A 27,076-nucleotide genomic window follows, 5' to 3' on the forward strand; every position below is an offset into this window, starting at 1 on the left:
AGCCCTGCCCAGCTTTCTTCAAGCAGGAAAGCTGTTCCAGGGTTGTGAGAGCTTCCTTCCCCACACGCCACCCCCCAGCCCTTCCCCAGGGCAGCCTAACTATTTCAGTGTGCAATTTCTTAATGTTTAAGTGACAATGAATTCGACATCTTTAAATACAATGCTCAGCTGCCTACCCCTACCCCCACAAATGTGTAGGTTGACTCCAACCCACTCATTTTAATCTCTGCATTTCAATTATTTGAGAAAATGAAGGAAGAAATGAGGAGGGAGAGAAAAAAGTTATTTCACAAAAGAACTTATCCTTGGTGTCCTCTAAATAGCAAGCTCCCCAGTTCAATAGAAACCTGATTTGGTTTTTTAAAAATACTCAAGCCTGGCCGGTGTGGCTCAGTAGTTGAGTGTCTACCTATGAACCAGGAGGTCATAGCTCGATTCCCAGTCACGGCACATGCCCAGGTTGCGGGCTCGAACCGCAGTAGAGGGCGTGCAGGAGGCAGCCGATTAATGATTCTCTCTCATTGTTGATGTTTTTATCTCCCTCTCCCTTCCTCTCTGAAATCAATAAAAACATATTCTAAAATAATAATAATAATAATAAATAAATATTCAAAGTATACATCATTTTTTAAAGAAATACATTTATTGCTGAAAATAAAGCATGCTGTTTTAAAAAAACTGATTATTAGAGGGACTGGCAAAACTTAAAATGATGCAGCCAACATAAGATTGGTGTTCATTTGCCTTAAGACTCACCATTCATTCACTCACTCATTAGCCCTCGCTTGGCCCAATGTCAGCTGATGGTGCTACCAGACACAGCAAGAGGAAGGAGACTCAGTTGCTTCAGCAGCTCATAATCTCACGGGATTTCCCCCATAACAAGGCCCTCTTGGATCCAACCTGTCTGCTGCACAATCTGGCCACTGCTACATGTGCACACAGTAGGGTTAGTTTGCATTTTTCGAGCATGGGGTCCTGTAAACCCAGAGTTTGAACACAGAAGTCCCCCCACCGGGCTCAGTGCCTCCCCTAAGCATCAGAACCGCCTTTTACCTTAGTGGCCTTCAGCTTCCACTCATACTGATTCCGTTCATTTTCCAACTCTTCCACCTTGATTTTGAGGCGCCTGAGCTCTTGCAGTAACTCCTAGGGAGATGAGGGAGAAAGACAAAGGTCTGATGGTTACCTAGCAGGATGCTGTTCCCTGATTTACAACCCAGTTAAGCTCGTGCACAGAGGATGTCTGGAAAGGGCAACCACATCATGCTCCACACTGAGGCTCAAATCCTTCAACGTGCGCTGTTTCAGGAACAGCTGTATGGCCCTTTAAAAACAAGGCGAGGGAGTTCTTGACATAAGAAAGAGAAAACTCTCTGTTTATTTTTAGAACCTGTTCTGCCTGCCCCCCTCTGACACCCACGTCTTATGCGGGATGTGCCTGCATCAAGCACGTGTTCGGGAGGCAGGGCAGGTGGGGCTTGGGAGCAAGAGGAACAGAGGTACGGAAATGAGGAAGCTTCTCACAGACAAAGAAGCAGGGAGCAGGCTAATTGGGAGCATCTTTTAGTGCAGAGTGAAGTTTGAGGAACCCAGAGGAGGGGTCAGTGATCCTGAGAGGCTGCACAGAGGAAGGGACAGCCAGCAGGACAGACATCAAACCCTGAGGAATCAAACGCTAAGTGCCTAATGCAGAGGCCAGTCTTCCTGTTCCAGTTCACAGGAGGGGGTTGGTTTAAAGAAAGGAGGGAGGGAGAAGGCATCGGGGAAAGGATGGGAGAGGAGGCTGGGAAAGCTTTTGGATGAGACTCTCAGGAGTTCTGATGCCACTGCTTGGACAGTAGGGAGCCACTGAAGGTTGCTGGGCTGGGGAAGTGATATTTAAACAACTTGCTCATGGTGGAGCTGCAATCCATGCCCACATCTTCTGACTCCAGGGCCCCTGCTCTCTAAACCATCCCTTCAGCAAAGACGACACCACTAAGCAACTTTATCCCAAATCCAGGTTCCTTTAAGGCAGCGGTCGGCAACCTTTCAGACCTCACGGACTACCAGTGGTCCACAGACCACCGGTTGGCAACCACTGCTTTAAGGGACAGTTGGCCCTGCTGACTGGTTCCTATCAGAAAAATGAGCATAAAAGGGACCCCTTTCGCAGACTTTCTGACATGCAAACTCCTCTAACAAACTGTTACCCGCTAGCATCCAGGGGCACAATACCATTTAGACACAAATCTGATCCTGGCACAACCTGCTCCTCAAAGTTCATCAACTTTAACCCATGACCCACACAGCCTGGCCCGAGCCAGCATGCTGCCTGCCTCTCATGTTACCCTGTGCCCTGGTTACGCTCCAGCCACACTGAAAACGTTTTCGTTCCTCCTTCTGCCTTGGGGCTTCACACATGGTCTTCCCTCTGCCTGGAACTGTTGGCCAGGTTCATTCCTGCCCATCCTTCTGGCCTCCCTGAGCAAAGCCATCCCAACCTCTGCCCTTCACCAGGTCTCCCTGCTATACTCTTGTGGCATCCTGCCTATCACCCTCATCATTTGCAATTAAACATTTACCAGTGTGAATGCCAATGGCTAGTTCTCCTACAATGAACTCCTACAAATCTTCCCCACTGCACAGAGATGTTTTGCTAATCTCTGGCACAGGGGTCCTCAAACTTTTTAAATAGGGGGCCAGTTCACTGTCCCTCAGACCGTTGGAGGGCTGGACTATAGTTTAAAAAAAAAACTATGAACAAATTCCTATGCACACTGCACATATCTTATTTTGAAGTAAAAAAACAAAACAGGAACAAATACAATATTTGTATTTGCATGTGGCCCATGGGCCGTAGTTTGAGGACCCCTGCTCTGGCACATAGTAGGTATGCATTATTTCTTAATGAATGAAGATACAAAATTCAAGTCATGGTCTAACTGACCTGGAGCTCTTTGCATTCGGAGACAATCCAGCAGAAAGTGACATTGAGTTTTGTAGGGTAATTTATTAAAAATTTTTTATAGCTGAAGTGAGCATTTATTGATGCCCTTTAAAAAGAAAATCTTCCATGCTGAGGTTATTGCATCCATGACCTGCAGCAATAGATTTCTAGGCCTGTTGTGACCTGCAGCTGATACAGGATCATTTTCTGAGAACATTTCCAGCCCTGCCTAAGGGGGCACCAGGCCTGCAGAACCTGAAGTGTGCAGGTTACTGCCTGAGCGGCTGCCACTATGGGAACACAGAGCATGGTGATCTCCTGGCTCTGGTAACCTCTTTAGCACATTCTCCTCCTTCTAAGCTATCAGTTGTCTATCATCAGCTATAAACACTGAAGCAAATTTTAACTTCCTTCAGAAGTCTTCCCTCAACATGGGGCATGCCCCAGCATCCTCTCAGGGCTTCTCCATCCAAATCCACACTTACACTTACATCTTGACTCTCATTTTCCCTTGAACCCTTTAATGTAGGAGGAAATCTTCCCCACTGCACGCCTCCCCTGATGCCTGAGTCTGGGTAGAGATTTTCAACATACTCCATGGCTGAGTATGGACCACGGGAACTTCCTACAGAGCTGAGGCAGGCCTTCTGCATGGCTCAGGCTACTGTGACTTGACTTTCCCCTGGGCTTCCAAGTCAGTGGGCCTTGGGGGTGCAGGCTCATCTCGCACAGCTGCCAGCACCAGGCCTCAGCCCCGTCACATCAGCATGAGGGGCCACGTTCAGAATCCCAGTCAGATACACCCCACAGGGCCCAGAGGTCATGAAATCCCTCTAAAAAGGGAACTTTTTCTGGAAAGTCAGAGGATGACTTAATTATCACAGCAAATAGAAACTTGTGTTCTATTTCCTCACTGTGGATAAACCTCTTTAAAAATAAACTTGAAAGAATTCTTTCATAATGCTTTTCTTTAAAAAAAATCATGGGAGATGAAATGTCATTTATTGCACTTCCCGGAGCAGGAATCAATGTCTGAATTGTTCCTGGGACTGGCAATCGTGAGGTTTCATTTTGCACGAACACCCCAGGACTCATTCTGAGCTCTGCAGGAGGTGAGTGTTGCCACATGCAAGGGTTTACCTCACCTGCTCAGACCCTGCTCGGGGAGGGTCACAGAGCTCAGCTCCCATCCTGAGGGAGTGTGTGAGTCCCCGACTCTGCCCAGAGGTAACAACAGATCCCTGTTAAGCCACTGCACTCTGTTCCAGTTAGGAAAACCCCCCGCCCCTCCGCCAGTGAAACACCCCACACACCCACACACGCATGCTCTGATATACTTAAGTGTGGTTCCTACAGGTGACCCCTCCCAACGGGCACAGTCCTGGCTGCAGGCCTGGGGCCCGGCCACACCATCGCTGGCCGCCACCTCCTCAGGGTGGTCCCTACTGAGCAAGAGGCGCTCTTGAATCTGCCTGTGGATGTCCAGCTGCAGCCTACACATCTGCTCCTGCAGCTCACTGATCACATTCAGAACCGACTGTGGGAAGGAAGAGAAAGGAGAAAAGCACTCAGAGTCAGTCAGCACCCAAACACCGAACTCCTGGAGGGAGCCGCACAGAAGGAAGGAATGGCAGAGAGGTGAGCAGCAGGTGGCACCCAGTGGGCACTGTCTGTGACCACCCGCTCTCTTCACAGGAACCAGGAGACATGGCATTTTCCCGGAGGCCTCTCCCATCCCTGGGTCTGCCTTGCAGTTTGAACAAACACCGAGCAGCTCCTTGTGCCAAACTGGGGGCCATCCTTGCATGTCAATATCTGAGGCACAGGGTCTGGGGCACAGTTAAGGCCCATGTGACATTGATTGCTAATAACAAAAGCCCAGCAACTACGCATGCCCTGGCATATGTACCTTACTGGGCACCCTTCACTACTAGACTCTTCTAGTCCTTAGGCCTGCTTTTCTCTCTTACCTGTTTCAAGAACTTCACTGCCTTCTCCCTTCTTTTGTTTCCTTCATCGATAAACCTCTCAAATGAGGACACTGCTGTCCCTGATTTTCATCCCTCATTCCCTGTCTCCACCGTCCCAGGTGCCCGGTTCTTCTGCAGTGCCTGCCTCCTGGTCAAATCCACAGGCGTGTCATCTGCCCGCAAACTGCTTAGCCCCCTCCTGATGTGTGTCATGCCTCGCCTTCAGTGGTTCTGCAATATGTAGGTTCTTCTACCTCTTTTTCTGCCAACATATCTATCGCTCCAGGTACCATAGAGGTACCTTTAGAGAAACTCATTTTCAAAGGGGCTTGTACAAAAGATAGAAGGACAAACAGAAGTGCACCTGCATGAACAGACTGAAGGGCAATGCTGAGGACAACAGAAAGACTTTTGGTTAGAAATCATGTTCTCAATAAGGTCAAGGAAAGAATGGGCTTGATTCCGCTGACGCCTCTGATAGGTGCAAAGGACTTAAACAGCAGTCCCCAAACTGCTAGAATTGAATTTTAAGGAATCACAAAAATCAAGCAGTTTTGAATTCCTGTGTCAACTGATCCATTTAGATTTTCTTGGCTTCCTGTCATCACAACTTCAAGACCTTCTACATCAGCATCCAAAACATGGACTGAAAATACTCAACAGGCAGAAGGGCTAAGGGTAGATTACTGTTACCTTCTACAGAAAAATCTTCCAAGAGTCTTTAGGTAGTACGCAGGGTGGGGCAAAAATAGTTTTACAGTTGTGAGTACACAAAACGCAGTTTATTCTTATATTATTATTTATTATTGTATTATTTTCCATATGAACAACTGTAAACCTACTTTTGCCCTACCTTGTATATATACACGTAGGCTCATTTGGGTACTAATATACCTATTTTTACACTCATCCTACATTCCTCTCTTATCCACAAGACTGTTCCAAGCAATGTTTTTGCAATACCTTGCTGAAGTGAGGATTTACAGGATCTACCACTACTAGATGCATTCTCAGCCAAGCCAAGAAGTGAGACCTAACTCACTCTTAATGGACATGGATCCCTACTTTGTCTTCCAACCTCTCACAAGCCATCATAGGGTTGACCCCAAACTCAATAGACTAAATTTTATAAAAGCCATCTGACTTTCTTTATCATTTAGAAGGAGGAGGAGGTGATGGTTTGATTTTAGTTTTTAAACAAATCACTTGATTCCTTAAAGTTTGCTTATAGCAAGAAGTTTGGGAATGCTGCCCCAAGTTCTTGGCACCTATCAGCTCATTCTTGGAATCAAACTCATTCTTTCTTTGACCTTATTGAGAACATGACTTTTAACAAATAGTCTTTCTGTTGTCCTTTTGTTTGGGGCTCACCCTTCCTGGTGCTGTTCATGCAGGTGCATTTTTATTTGTCCTTCTATCTTTTGTATAAGCCCCTTTGAAAATGAGTTTCTCTCAAGGTACCTCTAAGCCCTTTCTTTTTATTGGCGTTATTTGTGAGACTGTGCAATGAGAACTTTATTATTTTAAAGTAGTTCAGTGTTCTTGAGTCATCTCCTGTTTCGCCTCGGAACTTTAAGAGTCGTGGTTTGCAACGTGCATGTCTGTCTAGGCACAGCTTTCTCTCCCTCACCGTCATGAACTCTCAAATGACAATGACCACCCTCTCCTGGCACCCATCACTTTTCCTCATAAACTAGTTTCTCCTTTTCCCTCAACAAGGGAGTGGCAGTTTTCCCAGCTGCTCTCTCTGCCCTCCAGGTGGAAGCTATAGAAAAGGGGAGAAGAGACCAAGAACCAAGTCAAATACCTAGGTGTTCAGCTGGAGGAGATTGTTAGGAGCTCCCTTCCACTGCCCCTCGTCTGCCTGAGTAGTCTGGGGTCTGTACCAGGAGTGCACTCCCGTCTCTGCTCGGGGTAACCAGGAGGGATGCCCCAGCACTGCTGGGACCCTCTCCTTTAATTCTCCCCATCCATGCGGCGCTGTTTTCCAGCATGTCTACCCTCAGGCTTGGCACTTGGATAAAACGTACTTTTACAATTCCTGTCTACGGGGCCAGCCCATCACCTCTCTTAGCAGGTCTGTTTCTTCCATTCTTAGGTCCCACATCATGATGTGCAGGTGACATTTATGAGGTTCTAATTGCTGTTTTGCGTTGTAATCTCTGCTCATTTACTCCTGCTTTGCCAACCATCAAAGTTCTTTTTTATGGTTCATTTGTATGTGAAACTACTGGGCACCTCCCATAATCAGAGTCTCTCCCACACCATCTTTCCTGTTAAACTTGTTCACAACTTGACTTTTTCTCCCTTTCCCTTCATGCTCAGTTTACTACTTTCTGGGCACTCTTCTACATCACGGGTAAAAATATCACACTATGGTCTATGGGGCGATTTGGAAATATCTGTCAAAATTTCAAGTGCATGGACCCTTGGACCCAGTTCCACTTCTATATCTTCATACATGTATGAGCATTTTTATAATAAAGAATACTTAGCAACAACTTAAATGTCCATCAAAAGAGAACTGGGTGAATAAATTAGGTTCCTGGCCAGTGTGCCTCAGTTGATTGAGCATCAGGGTCCCGTGCACCAAGGGGTGGCCGGTTCGATTCCTGGTGAGGACACATGCCCAGGTTGTGGGTTTACCCTGGTCAGGGTGTGTACAGGAGGCATTTCTCTCTCTCTCTCTCATTCCCTTCTTCTCTCTCTAAAATCAATTTTAAAAAAAATTTAAATAAGTTAGGGCATAAGCAGATAGTAGAATAATATGCAGACATAAATATAAATGAGGAAGTTTTTTAATGAAGGAAAAATGTATATGTGTGTATTTATTTATAGATACATGCAGACAGCTCTCCAAATAAATGTGCTTGTCCATGCATAAAATAACTCTGGAAGGTTAAAAAACAAACGGATAGCATTGGTTCCTCCCGGCTGACTGGGGAGCAGATGGAAGGAGACTTTTTGCTATATACACCTTTTTGAACTTTTGCATTTTAAATTATTGGAGAATATTTTCTATGTTAATGAAAATAAGTAAATAAAACAAAATAGGATAAAAACAAGAATAAAACTCCCCTCACCAGGCTAGCTCTTTGAGAGAACACTATTTTCCCATCCCTTACTGTATACTCCAAGTCCATTATTCTAGTTGTTCATTTCAGAAAACAGAATCCCTCCCTTCCAGGGGCCTAACCATAGGGAGAGAGAGGGCATGATCCCACCAACTGGGCTGTAAAACAAGTATGTCAAACTTGCGGCCTGCAGGCCGCATGCCTCGTTTATTTGGCCTGTGTTAGCCTTTGAGTTGGACATGCTTGCTGTAAGACATCCCACCTTCTGCCAGGAAATCCTAACATTCTTTCTGGTTCTCCTCATGCTTGTGCACATCCCTGATCAACTGGGCTGACTTCACACCCCAGCAGGGCTGGCTGGGTCCCTGCTCCCTCTATACAGGCTGCCCTGGTATTCCTCGCAAAGCCCTTTGGATCCCAGCGGCAGGGGTGCCCGCACCCCATGCTCAGGGAAGCTAGCCTCCTTCTCAAGGAAGATCCCCCTGCAGGGCGTGGCTCTGACCTGGTGAACCACCAGGGCTTCCTTTGCCTCCCAATCTCTTCCTTTCACGTTCCATCCTCTTAATTCTGATATGTAGTTTCCATGTCAGTCACCCTTCCTGCAGCCCGCCTTTCAGGAGTAAATCCAACTGGTCCAAACTTAGATTCCCTGAAATGACCCAGAACCATCAGGGAAAGGCTGGTAAGAAAAAAGTAAGTAAATACAGGAAAGCGAGGAATCGCCCCTATCTCAGTTAGGCCACTGACTCACTCCTGAGCAAGGCTGCACATCAGGACTCTCTCCATTTGACCAGAAACCTGCCTCTCACAGTCCTCAGACCACCATCCGGAATCGCTTCCACAACTACAGGCAGCAGGATACTGGCTCAGAGTGAGATCAGAACAGACAGAAAGAACAGTCTGCAATTTTCTTGTTAATAACACCCCACCTTTTTTTTTTTTCTTTTTTCGTGGAAACATAAAATGGAATTTGAGGATAAAGCCTGAGCTACATGGAGGGAGTTTATTACAATCTGGCTACCTCAAAAAAAAAAAAAAATCCTGCCTTTTCCAAACCACAAACAATCAGGCCTTAGGCTAAACACTGGAAAAAACAGCAGTGTGCCGAATGAAAAGCAGCATTCCGTTTACTCATGAAACTACAACCTCTGGTAACCTTAGCTAGCTAGATGCCTCGTTCAAAATAAACAGCCCCGTGCCCAAGACAGCAGTGCAGCTCTCCTGCCCTGGGTAAGTCTCTGGCAGTTACAGACTGTGGAGGTCCTGGGCATAGCAGCAAAGGTGATGTTGAATCACAAGAATAAAAAAAACGTGCTTCGGGTCATGGGGCTGTCCACTGATCAGCACAGGTTTGAACAGCCTGAACATTCCTCCAGGTGGAAAGCCAGTGTTTGCACTCGCGACTGGGAAGGGCTGCTATCTGATAGGACTGCGGCCAGCAGCTCAGCTCGGGGTCTATGTTGCTTCAGAAATGAAGAGCCGAATGGAAAACAAAAACCAAAAACTCAGATTGAAAAACAATCCTTCCAAAAAGAAAGAAAGAAAGCAAATCGTAAAAGGGCTGCGTTAGCTGTACTTGGCCCAGAAGTGTGAGTTCTCCTTCCTTCCGGTCTCCCTAGGAGGGAGCTGAGCTGCCCGGCTTGGTACTAACTCTTTGTGCTCAGGTGTGCACACACCCGTATGTGGCTGCATGCTCCCTGCAGTGGCTGGTTCAGGACCAGGCATGTGACCCAAATTGACCTAATAAGGCACAATCCTGGGGCTTCTGCTGGAAGCTTGGAGAAAGAGAATCTCTGTCTGGCAGGCTCCTAGGATCGAGTTGTGGATGGCCATCTCTGCCACCACATGGGGACAGCCTTTCTGAGAATAAGGCTAAAACAGAACCAAGTGATACACAAAGGCTGGGTTCTGGTGACCTTGCGAGGTCACCCGGATCTGGTGCTGTTGGCTTTTTAAACCCTGGACTCTTCAAGTTTTGTGACTTAATAACCCTTCTGCCTTAAAAAAATAAAATGTATGTGGTTTCAAGTTGAGTCTCTGCCACCTGGAGCCTTCTCACAGAATCTATTGAATTCTTCCCCCAGAGCTCTAATGTATGTTCACATGTAACCACACATCTTGGAACATTGGTAAAATTAACTCTGAACCCGGAGAAAATTTAATTGTTTTTCTGTGAATATTTAAGAAGCAGAGTCTATTCAACTAACACTTTACACAGATGAACTTTCAGTCTGTGTGACTTTTGTCATATATAATAATGTATGTAAGTCTACATTTCCATTTCTAGCATGCTTAACAACACGATCAGTAAATGATGGATAAAACCTGACTGGTTAGCATTTCTTACAGTGCTGGTTCAATGGGAAGAAAACAAACAAACAAAGGGGACATCTGTAATACTTTCAACAATAAAGATTAAAAAAAAAATCTGGCTGTTACTATGTGTACAGCACTATGCTAAGGACTCTACATATATTATCTCACTTCTTACTCAGAACAGCCCAGGAAGTAGGAAGTATGTATTACAATCTCCTTTTAGAGGCTTGGGTGGTCAAATTACTTGCCTAAGATCACAAAGCTACCGAGTGGCTAAGCTTGGATTACAGCCAGGAGATGTGATTCAGGAGCCTGCACTCTTGATCACTAGGAGATAATGTCCTCAGCTTAAGGGAGAGACCTTCTTTTGGCAACTATATGTCTTACTAATGAGCATGTTCTCAAAAGCAATGCAAGGAATATGCCCCACATGTCAGACGTGTCTCAGTTACCCGCGTTCACCCAGTAAACACAGAAATGCGACAGGTGTCAGTGCACAATAACGTTGCCATCTTTGGATTTTGGAGTTGCCTCCATGGAGGGGATGAAAATAAACCAACTACCTACAAAATGGCAGATACTAGAATAGGGACTCAACTTTTGTGATTTTATGTGGACTTCACACAGTTATCTATTTTATAGAGAAAGAAGCCGAAGTTCAGAGAGATTAAGTAGCTAACTTGTTGATGTTCCTAAGGCTATTGAGCACTTAGGCCAGTAATGGAGCCGAGGTGTTTCTAAACTAGAGCCTATCTCCCTTTCACATCTCACGCTGCCAGGGGAGAACACAGGGACTTGTAGGTAGAGGCACACAGGAGATGGTTATCTAGGGTTAAAACAGGCTGTCTCTCTCAAATAAAGTAGCTCCAACTCTAAGATTCTCTAAATGTTTATCCAAATAAGGAGTCTAGCATGTTCTACCAATGGCATATGGAGCCTGGAAAAACAAAACAAAACAAAACAAAACAAAAAAAACAGGAAAACATTCTCTAAGAGAGGCCTGTGCAGGGGCCCACCCATAGGCCCCAGCAGGAGGAAAGAAGCACATAATCTAAGGGTGCCACCTGGGTTAGTGAAGTGACATCAGACTCCATGGATATAGTGACTGTGGCCTGTGAGGCAGCTGACTCCATCCCAGCCACATACCATTACCCTAGCGTTCACTGAAGACATCCTGTGTCCCTCATCTTGCCTGATCCTCCCCCAACTACTGCCTCCTTTTCCATCCTTGTCAGCAGCCGGAGGGAGGACAAAGCCTTAGAGCCAAAACTGGGTGGTTTGGGTATTGCTGAAATGTGCAGCCACAGCAAAACCTGATAACTTGGTATTAACAGATAGATCATTGTGTCTCTAGTGCATAGATGTTTCTGGCTCCCAGCGCTGCCAGGCTCGGGAATGATGAGATGGTCTGAGTCCACATGGGGACAGCTTCCCCTGCTCTGAGCTTAGGACAGTACGGAATTGGGTGTGTTACACTCACCTCTGCTTTTCTCTGTTTCTCCTCTTGCTCTCTCTGCTCCTTCTCCATGCCAACCAGCTTGAGTTTCAGGTCAGACACTTCAGTCATCAGATCGAGCTTCTGAGTCTCAAGAGATGTGCGACTTAGCAGCTCCTACAAGAAAAGACAGATCTCAAAATCCTCCACGGCAACAAGGACAACTCCACTCCATAAACACATAAGGAAGGCAATCTCTCACTTGTGTGCTGGACAACACAGGGCCGAGACCGCTGCCTATAAGCCACAGCCTAGTAGGGACGGGCTGAGATGATGACCAGTCATTTGGGGATGGCACAGTCCCTGCCACTACCCACTCTGCTATGACAGACATGTGAGCTACTTAAAAAAAAAATTGCCCATAGAAAACATTATTCATTACTTCCAAGTAGAAAAAAAAATGAATGCACACTCTTAAAGTACTAAATTTCTCATCTCTACTTTAAGGCAAAGCAGCAGGCCCTTTTCCACTAAAACAAACAAAAAACACGCTTATGGCAATATTTTTTTTTCAAAACTAAAATATCCCTGAAACCCCCTGAGCTCAATCACTCTTCAGCACAGTCTTTAACACATCAACACATCTCATTGTAAGACCTCACAGCAAAGACCCTAGAACAGTGGTTCTCAACCTTGGCTGCACATTAGAATCACCTGGGAATCTTTTTAAAATCCTGATTGCTGGGCCTCATCCTCCAGGAATTCTGTTTCTTTGTTACTAATGTTGTGGCCCCACCCCATAGCAAAGAAACAGAATTTCCAGAGGATGAGGCCCAGAAACCAGGATTTTAAAAAGATTCCCAGGTGATTCTAATGTGCAGCCAAGGTTGAGAACCACTGCCCTAGAAGGAGCTAGTGCATAAAGGAGATGTTCAATGAGCATTTACTGGATGATTTGATTAGAATCTGATTATGTGAGAGGAACTTTCCTGGGCTGCACCAAAATTACAATTTGCCACCATGGGACGTAAGTAAGAAGACTTCTTTCCTCATTGTAAGGACTCCGCAGGGGAGTTCTGCCATCAGTAGAACAGTAGTAGACAACTTGACATTAGTACATACACCTAAAAGCATAAATAAGGCAAAAAACAAAGGTCATGGGCAAAACACCTGCTCAGCATAACTAGGAATTATGAAGAACCTCAAAAAACAGGAGCATTCCCCCAAAGTCCAGGGGCATTTTTCTCTATTGGAAAAAAAACAGTGTTCTATGTGGCCCAAAATCCAAGCATATGGCAGACATTCAATACACAGGTCCTAGAAGGAGAACATACTATGGCAAGTAGGAGAGCAGCAGGCGAAATGAGCAGACGGTAAAGACACACTACCCGCCATGGTCTGAGCATTCTGTAACACTTTGCACAGCCCAACCCTAGGAAGAGAATGGTGATCCCAACACCATTTCGACCCAACAGCTGTGATTTCACATATTCTGAACTGTCCTTGGATCGTAAAGCAAACCACAGAGGACAAATTTGAACTTGAATACATGATTCCCTAGGCTAAAAGGCCCTCAGGACTGCAGAAAGCCAGGCTACAAACTGTCTGTCTGCTAATCTGAGGGGGTGAGTATTTAGAAGTCAAATCAGCAAAATAAGCTCACTGAGCACTGGGCCAAGAAGGCGGCTCTTCCTGGGTCAGCCAGACTAGAAGCCAGCCCCGAGCCGAGGCAACAGCACAGCCCTGCCAGAATGACCGGCCACTTGGTCATAAGGGGACAGCCTGATAAGTGTGTCCAATGTAACTGGGGGGTGGGCCTGGGGCCTGGATTCACTGAGTGTCTCCTCTGTGCCAAACACTTTTGGGCAGTTTACATTCATCCTCTCCATAAACCCTCCCTGGGATTTGGCAGTAAATATTATTATCCCAAGTTTACAGATGGAGGAAATGGGTCCAGAGATTGACCTATCTTCTTGGCCAAGGACACATGCCAATCAACAGCAGAGTTAATTTTCAAACCAAGGTCTGCTGACTCCAAGTTGATTTCTGTCTAATGTACCACATTGTTTCCCAAACAGAGGAAGAAGTTCAAAAATTTGGGGGGAAATAAAAAATACATGCTGAAAAAAAAGGCAACCATCAAATATTTACTGAGCCCAGGAAAAGCCACTCAAAATGACAAGATGTTGTTGAGTACGTACTACTCACTAGCGCCTGGTGTTAAGGCCCTAAAGAGTTCTTCTCTGGGTGAAGATGATGGCATTTTCTGGGTCAAGTAACTTCGATGTAATCCTCCCCCACACCTCCCACTCCCCCCAACCTCCTTCTCCTTCGTCCCCACCCCCCTCTCTTCTTCCAGCTCCTCATAATTCTCTCTGCCTCCAGCACCTCATAATTCTAGGTTTAGCTCTCTATTCTTCCACCAACCTGCTTATTCAAAAAATTATTCCAGGCAGTTTGCACAAATAGATAATTCAAGTTAAAAAATAAATCGTAGCCTAAACCGGTTTGGCTCAGTGGATAGAGTGTCGGCCTGCGGACTGAAAGGTCCCGGGTTCGATTCCGGTCAAGGGCATGTACCTGGGTTGTGGGCACATCCCCAGTGGGAGATGTGCAGGAGGCAGCTGATCGATGTTTCTCTCTCATGGATATTTCTAGCTCTCTATCTCTCTCCCTTCCTCTCTGTAAAGAATCAATAAAATATATTAAAATAAAATAAAATAAATCGTAAAAACTAAAGAAGGTAGGAAAAGAAATTGAAGCCAGAGTTATCGTTAGTATTAGAGTCATATGTTAAAGTTCTATACACAGCTAGCAATGGAGTAGAATGTGTAAATGAGCTTCCCAGACACCAATGCCAAGGTTAGAAGGAGAAATTCTACAAATCAAGCTCCATGAGATGATAATAGTGTTGCTTTGGAGTGCTGAGAGCAGAAAATATTCTTCCATTAGACTTTAATCATTTATTCAACAAATACATTTTTAAATATCTACCAGATACCAAGGCCCTAGGATATGAGAGTTAAAAACAACCTGCTGAGTGCTTGAATATCCTAAGATGACATTTATACAGTTTGTCTACTAACCAGCATTCAAACTACTGCCTTGGTGGGATTAAAAAAACACACCCCAGAATGTATCTCTCTTGAAAGCTAAGATTCCAATCTATTTCCATCATTGTCAAAATCCCTCTAGCTAGTTTACTGCCAGACTGTAATTGGTCACACCAGTGTTCCAGCTGATGAGGATAGTATTCTAATTGGTCTCACTAAAGTTCCAATAGCATTCCAATTGGTTATGCCAGTTCTCCCAATTGGTCATGCTAACATTCCAAGTGGACATTCGAGTTGGACACACAAAAGTTTTCATTAGAAACCTGGGGCTGCTTAATTTCATATGTTCTATTAATAACAAAACTTTCATTTACTTTCTCCCAGCTTATGTCTGTTAGCGTGACCTCTACCTTTCATTATCATCACCCATCATCTTTGTCATTAATAAATACTGTCCCGCCTGGCCAGTGTTGCTAAATGGTTGAGCATCAACTCATGAATGAGGAGGTCGTGGTTGGATTCCTGGTCAGGGTACATGCCTGGGTTGCAGACTCGAAACCCAGTGTGGGGCATGCAGGAGGCAGTCAATCAATGATTCTCTCTCATCACTGATGTTTTTATCTTTCTCTCTCCCTCTCCCTTACTCTCTGAAATCAATAAAAACATTTTAAATAAGTACAAACATACATACACACATACATACATACTATCCCTTGCTCTGAACTCAAAATCAGCCTTCAACAGGCTTACCCCTGTCCAGCTCCACTTCTCCATCTCCAGGCCACACATGGCCTTCAGCCACTAGTATGTACTGTAACCTCTGTCATATGTGTCTTAATAGGATTTAATCACCCTACAGTCTTAACTGCTCCTTTATGAGGTGATCCTGACTTTCATCCCATATGACACATCCTCCCTAGTCTGTCAGGTGAAGACCATTCCGCTCCAACAGCCCAAGGTACAGAACCCCTTTCTCCCTGGAAGTTTGAGACTACTTCCAGACCACTGTTTGTCCCTATTGATAGTCTAGGTCTGCCCTTCTCTTCTAAGGCAGCACATTTAGTAATATCACATTCTCCCCAAGTACCTCGAACCCAATCTAGTCACCCGGTCACACTGTCTTTTGATCAACAGTTTCTCTACTACTCTGGGCACATTCCATCTCCTCAGGAGCTTCAACATCCTTGTTTGTCTTCCTTTCAGTACCCACTCTGGCTCAACATTTCTTGGCTTCAGCACCAACAGGCTTTGCTTCCACTTTGCTTCAGTTTCTCAGCAGTATGGCCACAGCCTGGACCTCATCTTTGTCCAGAATGTGTTCGCTCTGCTTCTAAAATCTTCAACTCAGAAATAATTCTGGCCACAATCCTCTAACCTTTCAACTCTCCCATTTACTCCAGTAATCTTAATTTCTTCCTTGGTGGCTGCTAGTTACTTAATAACCCTCTATTTTCCTAGATTACCAACTTCCTTTAGGCAACATTTGTCTTCATATCCTCTCTACACCTTTGAGGTTAATCATTGCAATTGTATAATATCAGCAGCAGAACACCCCTCATCTAGCTCATCCCTGAAGCCCCTCGACCTGAGGGGCATTTGCATTACCAGAGCCCAGCCTGTGCTAAGCCCTCTGTCCATGTTTCCACTCCCCATGGCCTGAGGATCGCTGGTAAAAGGCATTTAATGATGCCAATTGGTTTCCATACAATTTATGCTAGTTAATTACAGCTGCTGCTATTTAATTACAGCTGATCTTCCAATACTGCCTGGCAAAACTTCTATTCATCTCTGGCTGGTTCCTTTCAGAGAACATTCCAAATCTTTTCCATTCTCCTCAGTCCCTAAACCCCACCCTGTCCCCCTCCTCTCCTCAAATAACCTCTCCTCATAGTTACCGGAAATATCTTTTTTTAATTATCTGATCACTCATTGAACTTACATCTTTTCTATTTTGAAGTTTCCCAGAATTGTCTCTCATTCATACATCTTACATCCAGGTCTTAGAGAAAGCCAGCCCATACCTCCTTACCAAGGTCAGTCTGAGAGAACTGCTCAGGGCCAACTCCCCAGCCAGGCTCTTCCACCTTTAGGAACTGTCCCCTGGCCCAGGAAGTTTCCAGGTTGCACATAAAAAGCGCATGTTAAAAAACACAGTGATTGCAGAGTTGGCTCCTGAACTGCCCCATCGGACCCACCTTCCTGTTGCTGACCACTTCGCAGTCTCCACACCCTTCACGCCATCCTCACGCAGCTCGATGAGACTTCAGATTCTGTCCCTGGCCAACCAGTGGCATTTGCCTTTGTTCTCTGAGTTCTGGTCCTGTTCCTCCCTCCAGCTGGTAACTCGGAATGACGCCCGCTCACATGGTCCTTCACCTCTGTGCTGCCTTCCAGGAAGTTCCCAGCAAGTCCGAGCTACTCTAGGGTAGGACCATTAATCATCCACTCTGACAGGCATTTAATCTCTCCCTCACCATCAGCCTCTATTTCTCAGGCTAGAAACATGATCAGGTTTCTGACATTTGAAAGAACCTTCCCTCCTGACCTGGCCTTCCCCTCGAGCAACCACCACCGACTCCTGTGAGCACGCACCAGGCCAGTGCCTGCTCTGTGTGGTGCATGTGTGAATGCGGTCTCTGTCTGTCTCCTCCCTCCCCAAGCTCTAGAAAGAAATCTGCCCTGCTGCCTCTTCTTCCTCACCTGCCTGTCACTTCTCAATAGGATGCCTGCATGCCTGCCAGCTGCTCCTGCCTCCACCAGGTAGGACACAGAAACAGTTCTGCTTCTGGGGACAGTTGTCCAAACTTTCAGATGTAACTTACACATCTCAGCTCCCCACCGACTCTCCCTTCCTCCACGCATCAGTGCAAGCTACTCCTTTCCACTTCCTTCCTTTCGGGTTTTCTGACCTTTCTTTTTTCTTCTCCGTCTCCTTTGATGGTTTCTTTTATTATCTCCCCCTTAAGAAAAAGTCTTGGGTGCCTTAGCTCTCAAGCCCAAGACTGGGATTATCTATCTCTGGATCCAGCCTGCTTGTCTGGAGAACCAAGGCATGGCCTTTGCTCAGACCTGCAGGGCAAGGCCCTGCAGGAATATCTTGGGGTCATGCAGCCACAGTAATGTGTAGGGAGGGGAGAGGAGGGGAAGGGAGGGGAGGAGAGGGGAGGGGAGGGAAGGCTGGAGACTAGGGGGCAGGCTTCATATGCAGCCCTGGCTTCTGCTCTCCCAATTGTTTCAACCTGTGTCAATGAGCAAGAAAAGGGGTTGGGAGGCGGGTGTTTAGTTTTTCTTACTTTGAAGGACCATAAAACTGGGTAATGAAACTTTAAGAAAAACCAGTGAGCAAAATGATCACTCCCCTCCCCTTCTCATTTCACCCCTACCAGTAATTTCTTCCAGAACGTCAAATCCATCTCCTTTCTTGGAGATGAAAAAAAACCTGACATCTCAGAGCAAATCGTCACTTCCTGTTTCCAAAAGCTGTTTCTGACTAGAGCTGATAAAAAGAATTTGCCTTTCAACTGGTTCTCTCCTTCAAGGGCTACATCTTGAAACAATTACCTCCACCTTTAAGTGTGGAACACGACCCGGGAGTTACTGACCAGCGACGGCGGACGGGGCCAGACGGGCAATCCGAAACCGGAAGGCCCGGACGGCGTGGAAAGACATGAAAGGGAAAATGTGTCCTTTGCCCTTTGGAATAAGAGGCCCAGGCCCTGCCGGGAGCCGCGTGCATGATCGGCACTGTGCAGAGAGGTGCTTGTCGTTGACCCGGGTTGGATCCTGAGCTGTCCCCGCCGGTGAAATCCTCTCTCACAGCCTGCGCTCCCCGATCTGTCACAAGGGGCAAAGCACCTACTTCACACTGTGGTCTGGAGAGCCAACGGCAAATGAAAACCTAGAGGAACACAGTTACTTCTGCCTCATGATCTCCTGGGGGATTTTCGGGAATAACTGTCAAAACCCTGTCTCCTTCACTCATGACTCCAGGGTCTCGCCTCCCCAGACAGACCTGTGCCGCCCAGGACCATGTCCATGGCTCTGTTTAATGTTCTTTTTGAGACAGAAATACCCGCTTAAAAGTGCTTTTGGGAAATCGGCCAGCAGGACCTGTGGAGACTTTGCTGGGCTCACAGGTCTGGGCACACTGCTCCCTCCGTCGCCTCAAGGGCAGGAGCCGGGCCTGTGTCTCAGGCCCCGTGTCCCCTGCTCAGTGTCTGGACGCACAGACCATTGTGCTCAGTTTTAACAAAACTGGAGTAACCGCACTATGGCTGTAAGAGGCGGGCAACGCCGAGTCCATATTGTCACCCCATTCTCTGTAAATAAGAACACAGGTTCATTGGCTTTTCCAGGTTAACAACAAGTGGTGAACCTACAGAAACTCATGCTCACTGACTCCCAGCCCCCCAAATCTGTCACTCTCTGTACCTCTCCTAAAAGGCAGCCAAAACAATCAGGCTGCCTAGTGCCTGGGGCTCTAGGTCAGGCAGGAGGACTGAGACCAAGCCTGGTGGCCTTCAAGGTTTCCCCAAAGCTGGACTATGTCCTCACAAGGAGGTTTGCATCCTTTCTGCTTCTCCACTGGCTTCCCTACTCTCTCTTCTTTTTGTCACTGAATATTGTTTCTGCTCTGGACATCGATGACATCATAGATGGCCAGTCTCTGCAAAGTGCTGCATTTGGCTGCCGGCTTGTCAATACCTCTTACCCAGTGAAGAGCATCAGCTTCCTTCCTGAGATCATCCCCTCTGGAGAGAGGTCCTTGGGGGAGGCAGAGGAGCTTGCTGTGCAGGAACCTTCTGGACTCGAGGGAACCACGGAGGCTGCTTCAGAGAAAGCCGCCAGGGACCTCAACTACATCAACAGACCATGGGGAATGCTCCCTGTGACACAGAGATTTTGTTGCCAGTGAAGCTGGTCACAAGGAGGGGGGCACTGGCCCACACCTATGTTCCCAGGGTGCTATTTTGGGCCCTGGGTTGGCATAGCCCCGTGTGCAGCACTCAGAGGTGCAGCTGGACAATGCTTTGACCTATTCAAGGAACAGAGGGCAAGGGTCAGCCCCGTGAGTTCTGTACCTAGACCATCCCAGACCTGTGAAAACTGATCCAGGCTGTGGCCCCTTGAAGACCCAGTAGTACATTTCCTGGGAAATGTCTCCTCCTAACGGGGAAGGTTCCCCAGAAAATCCAGATATGCTCAAGTGAGTCTGAGACTATATCTGAGTAGGTGCTTCCTAGTCAGTGCCAAGAGATGCTGCAGCTGCCTCGTTCCCAGCCTGCATCGGGTTGCAGACAAGTACTAATTAGCTTTAACTTGTGTCCATAATCTATGTGTTGCCCATGTGGACCGGCCCCTATGCTGATTCGGTTTGGTCCCGGTTTGCCCATCTAACCCCAAGGTCTTCATGTTCTCTCTTGCTGATTTCTGGAGACTGGATGGATTAATGCAGAAAATAAAACAGATGGGAATGGAGAGATCAGTGCTTAGCAGGGACTGGGCCAGGCCAGGCTGAGGGGGGCACGGCTCATGAGTTGAGTGGGGAACACTCTTCCTTCCTTCCCCTTGGGCTCCAGGAGGGAGGCTGTTGTTGGTCAGGAGAACAGCTGTGGGGAGAGAGAGCTCAGTGGGGATCTGGAGCCCCTGTAAGCACAGGGCCTGGCCTATGCTGGTTGGGTTTGGGTTTCCTTGAGTCCCCCGAGTGCTATTCCAGCCAGTGGAGAGGACAAAGTCTAGAGCGGAGGTTGCAGATTAGAGGTCTGTGGGCCAGGCTTAGCCACATGTATCATGTGGTTCAAACAGTATTTTTTTTTTTCCATTTAAGTTAGTCATTTTTAAAACAGAAACTTACCTTGAAATCTGGATGTCCAGCTGCTTGTGAGAAATGGGACTATCTAGCAACACTGGGCCCACATGGCCAGTCAGCTAGAGCTGAGTAGCAGCTGCCTCCTTTAGCAGGACACACTCAATGTGCCGGAACAGCATGCCCCAGGGGAGCAGCGTCAACGGCAGACAGAAGGCCCCAGACTATGACCAGGAAAGAAACTGTTCAGAACCCTGCAGGCCTTGGAGCAGGAGGCCAGGCTGGCTCAGGGCAGGGATGGTTTCTGAGTACTGGAAGAAATGGGCAATTGTTTGCCTCCGTTCTCTGCCTCAGGGCCATGAGTCATTCTTGCTCCTATCACCAGAAGCCAAGCGCCCTGCAGCCCAGGATAACACAGTAAATGAGGCAAGTCTCTCCTGCCCCCAGCTCAGACGACACATGTGTGTACTCCAAGCTACCAATGGCATCGCATCAGCCCCGTGCTGCAAGAACGAAGTGTCTTTTCAGCCAGCACCCAGCAGATTTCGGGAAAGCATGAACACTCAGTTTGGGATTTGGAGCTGGGAACTCAAAGATCTCAAGCTCAGGCACCGCCATGTCCCCCAAACACAGGAGTGAGAGCTGAGGTGCACATGTGTCCTATGACACGAGCCCAAAATTTGCCATGGAAGGAGTATTCCACACTCCTTTCATTTTACTCCTGAAAGACTGAAAGAATGCAATGAAAGCTATGAGGGGAAGTTACGGCTACATTCAGGAAGATCTTTAAATCCTAGAGGTGGCTAATAAGAACTATCCTCCAAAAGGTACCAAGCCGAAGCGTCCACCTCATTGGTACATGCAAAGCACATGCCTGTCACCAAACCCACAGCACACAGGAAAGATTCAGAATACACTGGACATACAGGGGACGGAGCTTAGGACTTTTTCAAAAGTCTAAAACCCAGTCTATAGACGGACAAGACAGACTCCCTGGGGGTGGTGCTGGGAACCAGCCTGACTGCTTGGATGGAGCCTCAGAGTAGGAAGCAGAAGCACTGCCACGGAGAGGGATGCAGGGCAGTCCTGGAAGAGCAGCTGGGGCAGCTGCAGAGAACGCAGGGGCCTCACACTGCAGCTATGACCTCCAATGCCTGGTTACCTGCCAGGCCCTGCCTTCCTGAAACACCCACCTCCCGACAATTTTATGACAGGTTCCCTTCCACCTCCAAATTTTCTTTTTTCTGTTCTTTTTTTTTTTAACTGTCTTTTTTGTTTGTTTGTTTGTTGTTGTTTTTTAAATAATATTCCATAGTCTTCCTGCCTCAGCCCCACACCCAACCACACCTTGTGCAGCCTTGAAAATACAATCTAGTGGGTTGTTCTACGTACTCTGTGAAAATGCTTTTCTGCCATTTGAGATTTTTCTATCAGTCTATTTCCTTTTCTGGGTTTTTATTTTTATTTTTTAAAATATATTTTTACTGATTTCAGAGAGGAAGGGAGAGGGTTAGAGAGATATGAGGAGAGAGACTCATTGATCAGCTGCTTCCTGCACGCCCCACACTGGGGGCTGAGCCTGCAACCCGGGCATATGCTACGTCTGGGAATTGAACCATGACCTCCTGGTTTATAGGTCAACGCTCAACCACTGAACCACACCAACCAGGCTTTCCTGGGTTTTTAAAGGAAAAAGTCAAAACTTTTAAAAATAAATAGAAAAAATAAGAAGACTCAACTTCTGTTGCTCCTCAGATTTTCCGGGAGTAGGATGAGCAAGAGAAACGGCACACAATTGAAACAGAAAATCAAATGGATCCAAGAATGTGGTAACTTATTCATCAGCAATGAAAAAATAACAAATTAGTAACAGCCTGTGAGCTGCTGGAACTCATTTTTTTATAAAGCCATTTGACTTTTTAAAAAACGTTTCAAAACACACTCAATGCCAGGAGACACCTGGGAGCCGAGAGGTTTGTCCTGAGAACAAAGGTCAGAGTCAAAGCCTCGGAACAATTTTAATTTTATGCTGATAAAAAAAACATTAGAGCTCTGGGGGAAAGATTGCCAGCGGTCATCTAATCAAACCCCCTCATAAGAAGGAACTGACTTTCCTTCTTTAGTTAGCAAGCACCTGAGCACCCTTTATGTGCCAGCACAATACCAGGAGCTGCAAAGCATGTGCCCATAAACTTTAGTCATGGTTTAGTGCTCAATGTCACTGAAATTGCAAGAAGGATGTAAGGTAAGGAAACCTATTAAGTAGTTATATTTATTACATTTCATAAAGTAAAATTTCTAAATAGCCCCTCAATAGATTCTAAAAAGACTTTTGATAAAAATTCAATGTTCTTCCTAAAAATCGTAGCTCATTATTTACAACAGGTTAAAACTGTTCAAGAGCAGAAAAGTCAATTAATTATGATACTTTCACTTTAAAAATATGTATAAATGACAGTAAAGACAACTCCACAGAAAAATTTAAAAATGGGGGGAAAAACTATGATGTGAAGCATACAAAATCTGAGGACAACACTGTATGGTGCTGAATAGAGCTTTGCAAATTATAGGTACACGTAACAAGAAGGACCAAAAGAAAATAAGGAGAAGACATTTCAGAGATTTATTTGACTGGGAGGAGAGCAGCTAATTTTATTTTTCATTTTGGTGTGTATTAAATTACATTAAAATATTATTTATGTAATACATTTCATCAAAGAAGACTACACAAGAGTGCGAAGGGGAAGAATGAGTGGGAAACGGGCACAAATTAAGCTAACCAATTGGCTTTCTAAAGCCCCACATGCCCCCTGCAGTCAGGCTGGGGTTCACGTGATAGTATGAGGGTGACTTTGCCAACAGAGAGCTCCTTCCCTGAACCAGACCTGGAGAAAGTGCTGCCTGGGAATCTGTCTAACCAGCCCGACAAGTTATTCATGGCTGGCCAGCCCCGCCCCGCCCCTCCCTCGCCCTCCCCACCTCCCTCCTGCTCTGCAATGCTCAATGTTCCGGCTGGTTTCACCTGCTGAATCAACACCACACACTGAGCAGCCGATCCCACCTCCAGGAAGGATGGGAAAGCGGGAGCCTTAACCCTGCACAGAAAGGGGCTTAAACACTGAGGGCCCGTAGAACCCCAGGGCCTCAGCCCCGTCGCCCTTACCTGTTGAAGCATCTCTTCAGCAGCATTGAGTTTCACCTGGTGTCCTTCCAGACACACCTCCAGGTCCCGAATCTTCTCTCCTTGGGCTTCCACTTGGTCTGTGAGGACACTCACCTGGTGGGGGAAATAAAGCAATGGTGGTGGAGGGAGGGGCAGGAATGGCTCCCCACGGGGGGAGGTGAGCCCTGAAGCCACTGATCCTTACACAGGAAGACTGGCTTTTCTGCCTGATGGGTGGCAGGTCAGGGAAGAGTTCTGGACGAAGGAAACTCCCGTTGTTTTCTTACCTGGCCAGGGAGTCTCAGCCGTCTCAATAGCCTTGGTCGCGTTTCCTGCTCTTGACAGGCTCAAGAGAAAAACGCCCAGCGGTCACGGTCACGAGAGCTGCCTCTGGGCTAAACTCTGGCTCTTATTCCTCTTCCAGAGATCCCTCTGGCAGCCCGACCTCAAGGCACAGCAGGCTGGCTTGCCTGGGTTCCTGCCACCTCACGTGGAAGAGCAGTCCAAGCTGTGTGGAGACTAACCAATGACCTCACCTCTCTCATAGGGTGTGAGGGCTGCTCGCCTATCAGGGGAGTGTTCTGAAGCAATTAAGGAATGTGGGACGCAAAGGGCATGTATTAGCACTGACAAAACTTGGCTCCAGAAAGGTTTTTGTGCCTCACAGGCCAAAACACGACTCTGAAGTCATACATATACACAAGCCACACTGCACATACAGTGGCAGGGAAACGGGGCATCTTTCTGGAAAACACTGAAAATATTTACTGGAATTAATTAGAAAAATACAATTTTAATAAATTATATAAATTAATACCCTAAATATACACTGAGTGAGCAGATTATTATGACCGGCCAGATTATTATGACCACCCCATCAGTACTTCATTGACACTCCCAAAAATACTGAATATTGAAAACTTCCTAAGCAAATACTTTCAAGGTTTTATTATTATTATTTGCATAACTAATTCACTTCATTGTACGGATGGGGTGGCCATAATAATCTGGCCACTCAGTGTATACGGAAAGGATTTTTATAGCCTGCTTTTTAGCAAACTGCCTCAGGATCCATTTCTTTTTCTTAATTAGCAGGTGCCTCAGACCAGGAAGGTGAAGAAATCGAATGGGTGATCTCCCCAAAATAGAGCAATCAATGTCTGGTAAATGGAGACCCGTTAGACCCATTTGGTTCTTCAGTAATGGCTGAGTCATTGCTGTTTACATATAGATCATCCTAAACGGCTTCTCAGCCTGTAAAGGAATAACAGCTGGAGCAAGAAAGAGTTCATGTGAATTCACTTAGGAGTGTTTAAACTTCATGAATGAGAAAGCTGCTCTTACAGAGGAAGGAATCTAAATACGGCTGCTTTAAGCTTTCCATTTTGATGGTCCAGAGTGATTAATGAATTATTGAAACATATTGAGGCATGGTGTGCTCACATTTCAATTATAATCCAAAAACGGGCACCTTCTGTTAACCAGGCTCATTTTAAACATAAACCTTTGTGGGTTTTTTTGTTTTTGAATCTTTACTGCCCAACAGCATCGGCAGTCTGGCCTTTTCAACTACTACCTTTCCTTTCAAAAGGGTAGGATTCCAGGAGGTGGTCTTTGGGCCTGACTCCCAGAGTTTCTGTTTGGGAAGGATGTGTTCCGGTTAATCTTACTATGAGGATTAACAACTATAGTCTGCGCCACGACCTGGGCCTTGGGGCCATGTGCTGGTGGTACCCTAAGGAATGACATGTGGTCTGTAGCATTCCGCAGCTCACAGCTCAGCTGCATGTCTGACTCAAGACACACAGGGCTGCAGGGTCCTGAGGAACCTCGATACCTACTCAGAATTATGAATGGAGAGGTGTAGAAAATTAGGACAAGAAATATAAAGACCTTAGAATGTAACCTTTATGTAATAAAAAAATATATATATTTTTGAGCCCCTACTACATGCTAGGCATGATTTCAGACACTGGGAGAGAGATAAAGGTAAAAAAAGAAAAGAAAAGCCTTGCCTTCAGAACGTATACTCTAATGAAGAGAGAAACGATTTTGGTTTTATTTGTTTTGAACTAATCCTGGAAATAAAGTATTTGATTCTGTGTGATTCCCCTTGTTCTTCTACAAGTAAACCCAGGAAAACATGGACCAAGGGCTTCAAAGAATTCAGTCTAAGCAAGAGGCCTTCCTATGCTGGGGTTTGTCTAATGGACTCCATGGGGCCACTAGGCAGCGGTGATGATGGGAGAGCAACTCTGAAAGTCTGTCCACAAGCTCCAGGCAGAACAGAAATTGCTGGAATCCACTTCTGACTTTTCTAATAAGCAGGTTTCCAATTGTGTTACAATTACTTAAATAAAGATTATTCAAGAATTTGGAAGTTTTTTTTGTTTTTTTTTAAACAACTTCCAACAACATGCACATCAAAGAGATGATCACAGAGGACTTTTATTAAAATGTAATCTTCTAACTAGGAATGTGTTATGTCAGCCATGAAGGTTTCTGGTTCAAAAGTTTGCAATTTCATAGTTTTGCTACAATATTTTACACTGGACATTCTTTCCTTAATCATCTCATTGGGATGGCACTTCAAATTACGCATTCCTCAAAATGTCTGTGCTCTAATGGGCTATCTAATCTGGCCTCTGTACCTTTCTGAAGGCGGTTCCCAACAGGCCTCCCTGCAGGTCACCAATTCAAGTCACATGGCTCCTTCCTGTTCAGTCCCACACACTGAGCACACCTCTACCCCAGGGCCTGTGCTGGATCCGCCACTTCCTTGGCCTGGAATGTGCTTTTCTCCAGGCACCCAAGTGGCTCTCCCCTAACTCCAGTCAGGTGTCCTCCTGTCAAGGGAGATCTTCCCTGACAACACAGTCCTTATCCTGCTCTATTTCCCTCCATAGTATTTATCACCACCTGAAGCATTTTGTGTATTGGTTTACTGTCTACACACACACAGGCACACACACATGAATGGAAGCTTGAGCACAGGGCCTGACTTAGTCTGTTTCCTTCGCTGCTGCTTCCCCAGCACCTGCAACCAGTGTCTGCCAAGCTGTAAGCACTCAAATATTCTTTAATGAACCAAATCAATGAAGTGAAGGGGAAAAAACCAGTGTAACTGTATAATTGGTTTGAGCTTAATTATTTAACATAGGGGTAGGACAGGATAAAAAAGGCTGGGATAAAAGGCCAAAACGTTAAACTCTTTTTGCTATTCCAAAGTTTCTAAAGTAGTCACGTATTATTCTCACATTCATAAAATGAAGTGAAATGCATAAAAGAAATAAGGTAAAATAAGATTAACAAACAAACATACTGCAG

At 46.0% G+C, this 27,076-nt stretch overlaps 1 protein-coding gene across 2 annotated transcripts in view; it reads right to left on the reverse strand.

Annotated features, from left to right (window-relative positions):
- PPFIBP2 (PPFIA binding protein 2) overlaps nucleotides 1-27,076 on the reverse strand; it is a gene marked incomplete at its 5' end in the record, with an annotated part of 95,789 nt that overhangs the window by 28,305 nt on the left and 40,408 nt on the right. For both annotated transcript variants that reach the window (XM_081099126.1, XM_081099125.1), the window contains 3 exons: nucleotides 1,057-1,149; nucleotides 11,773-11,904; nucleotides 23,750-23,863. In XM_081099126.1, coding sequence (XP_080955252.1) covers nucleotides 1,057-1,149; nucleotides 11,773-11,904; nucleotides 23,750-23,863 — 339 coding nt within the window. The remainder of the gene's footprint in view (nucleotides 1-1,056; nucleotides 1,150-11,772; nucleotides 11,905-23,749; nucleotides 23,864-27,076) is intronic.

The sequence above is a fragment of the Myotis nattereri genome (genome assembly GCF_964212035.1).
Source record: "Myotis nattereri genome assembly, chromosome: 9".
Taxonomy (NCBI): Eukaryota; Metazoa; Chordata; class Mammalia; order Chiroptera; family Vespertilionidae; genus Myotis; species Myotis nattereri.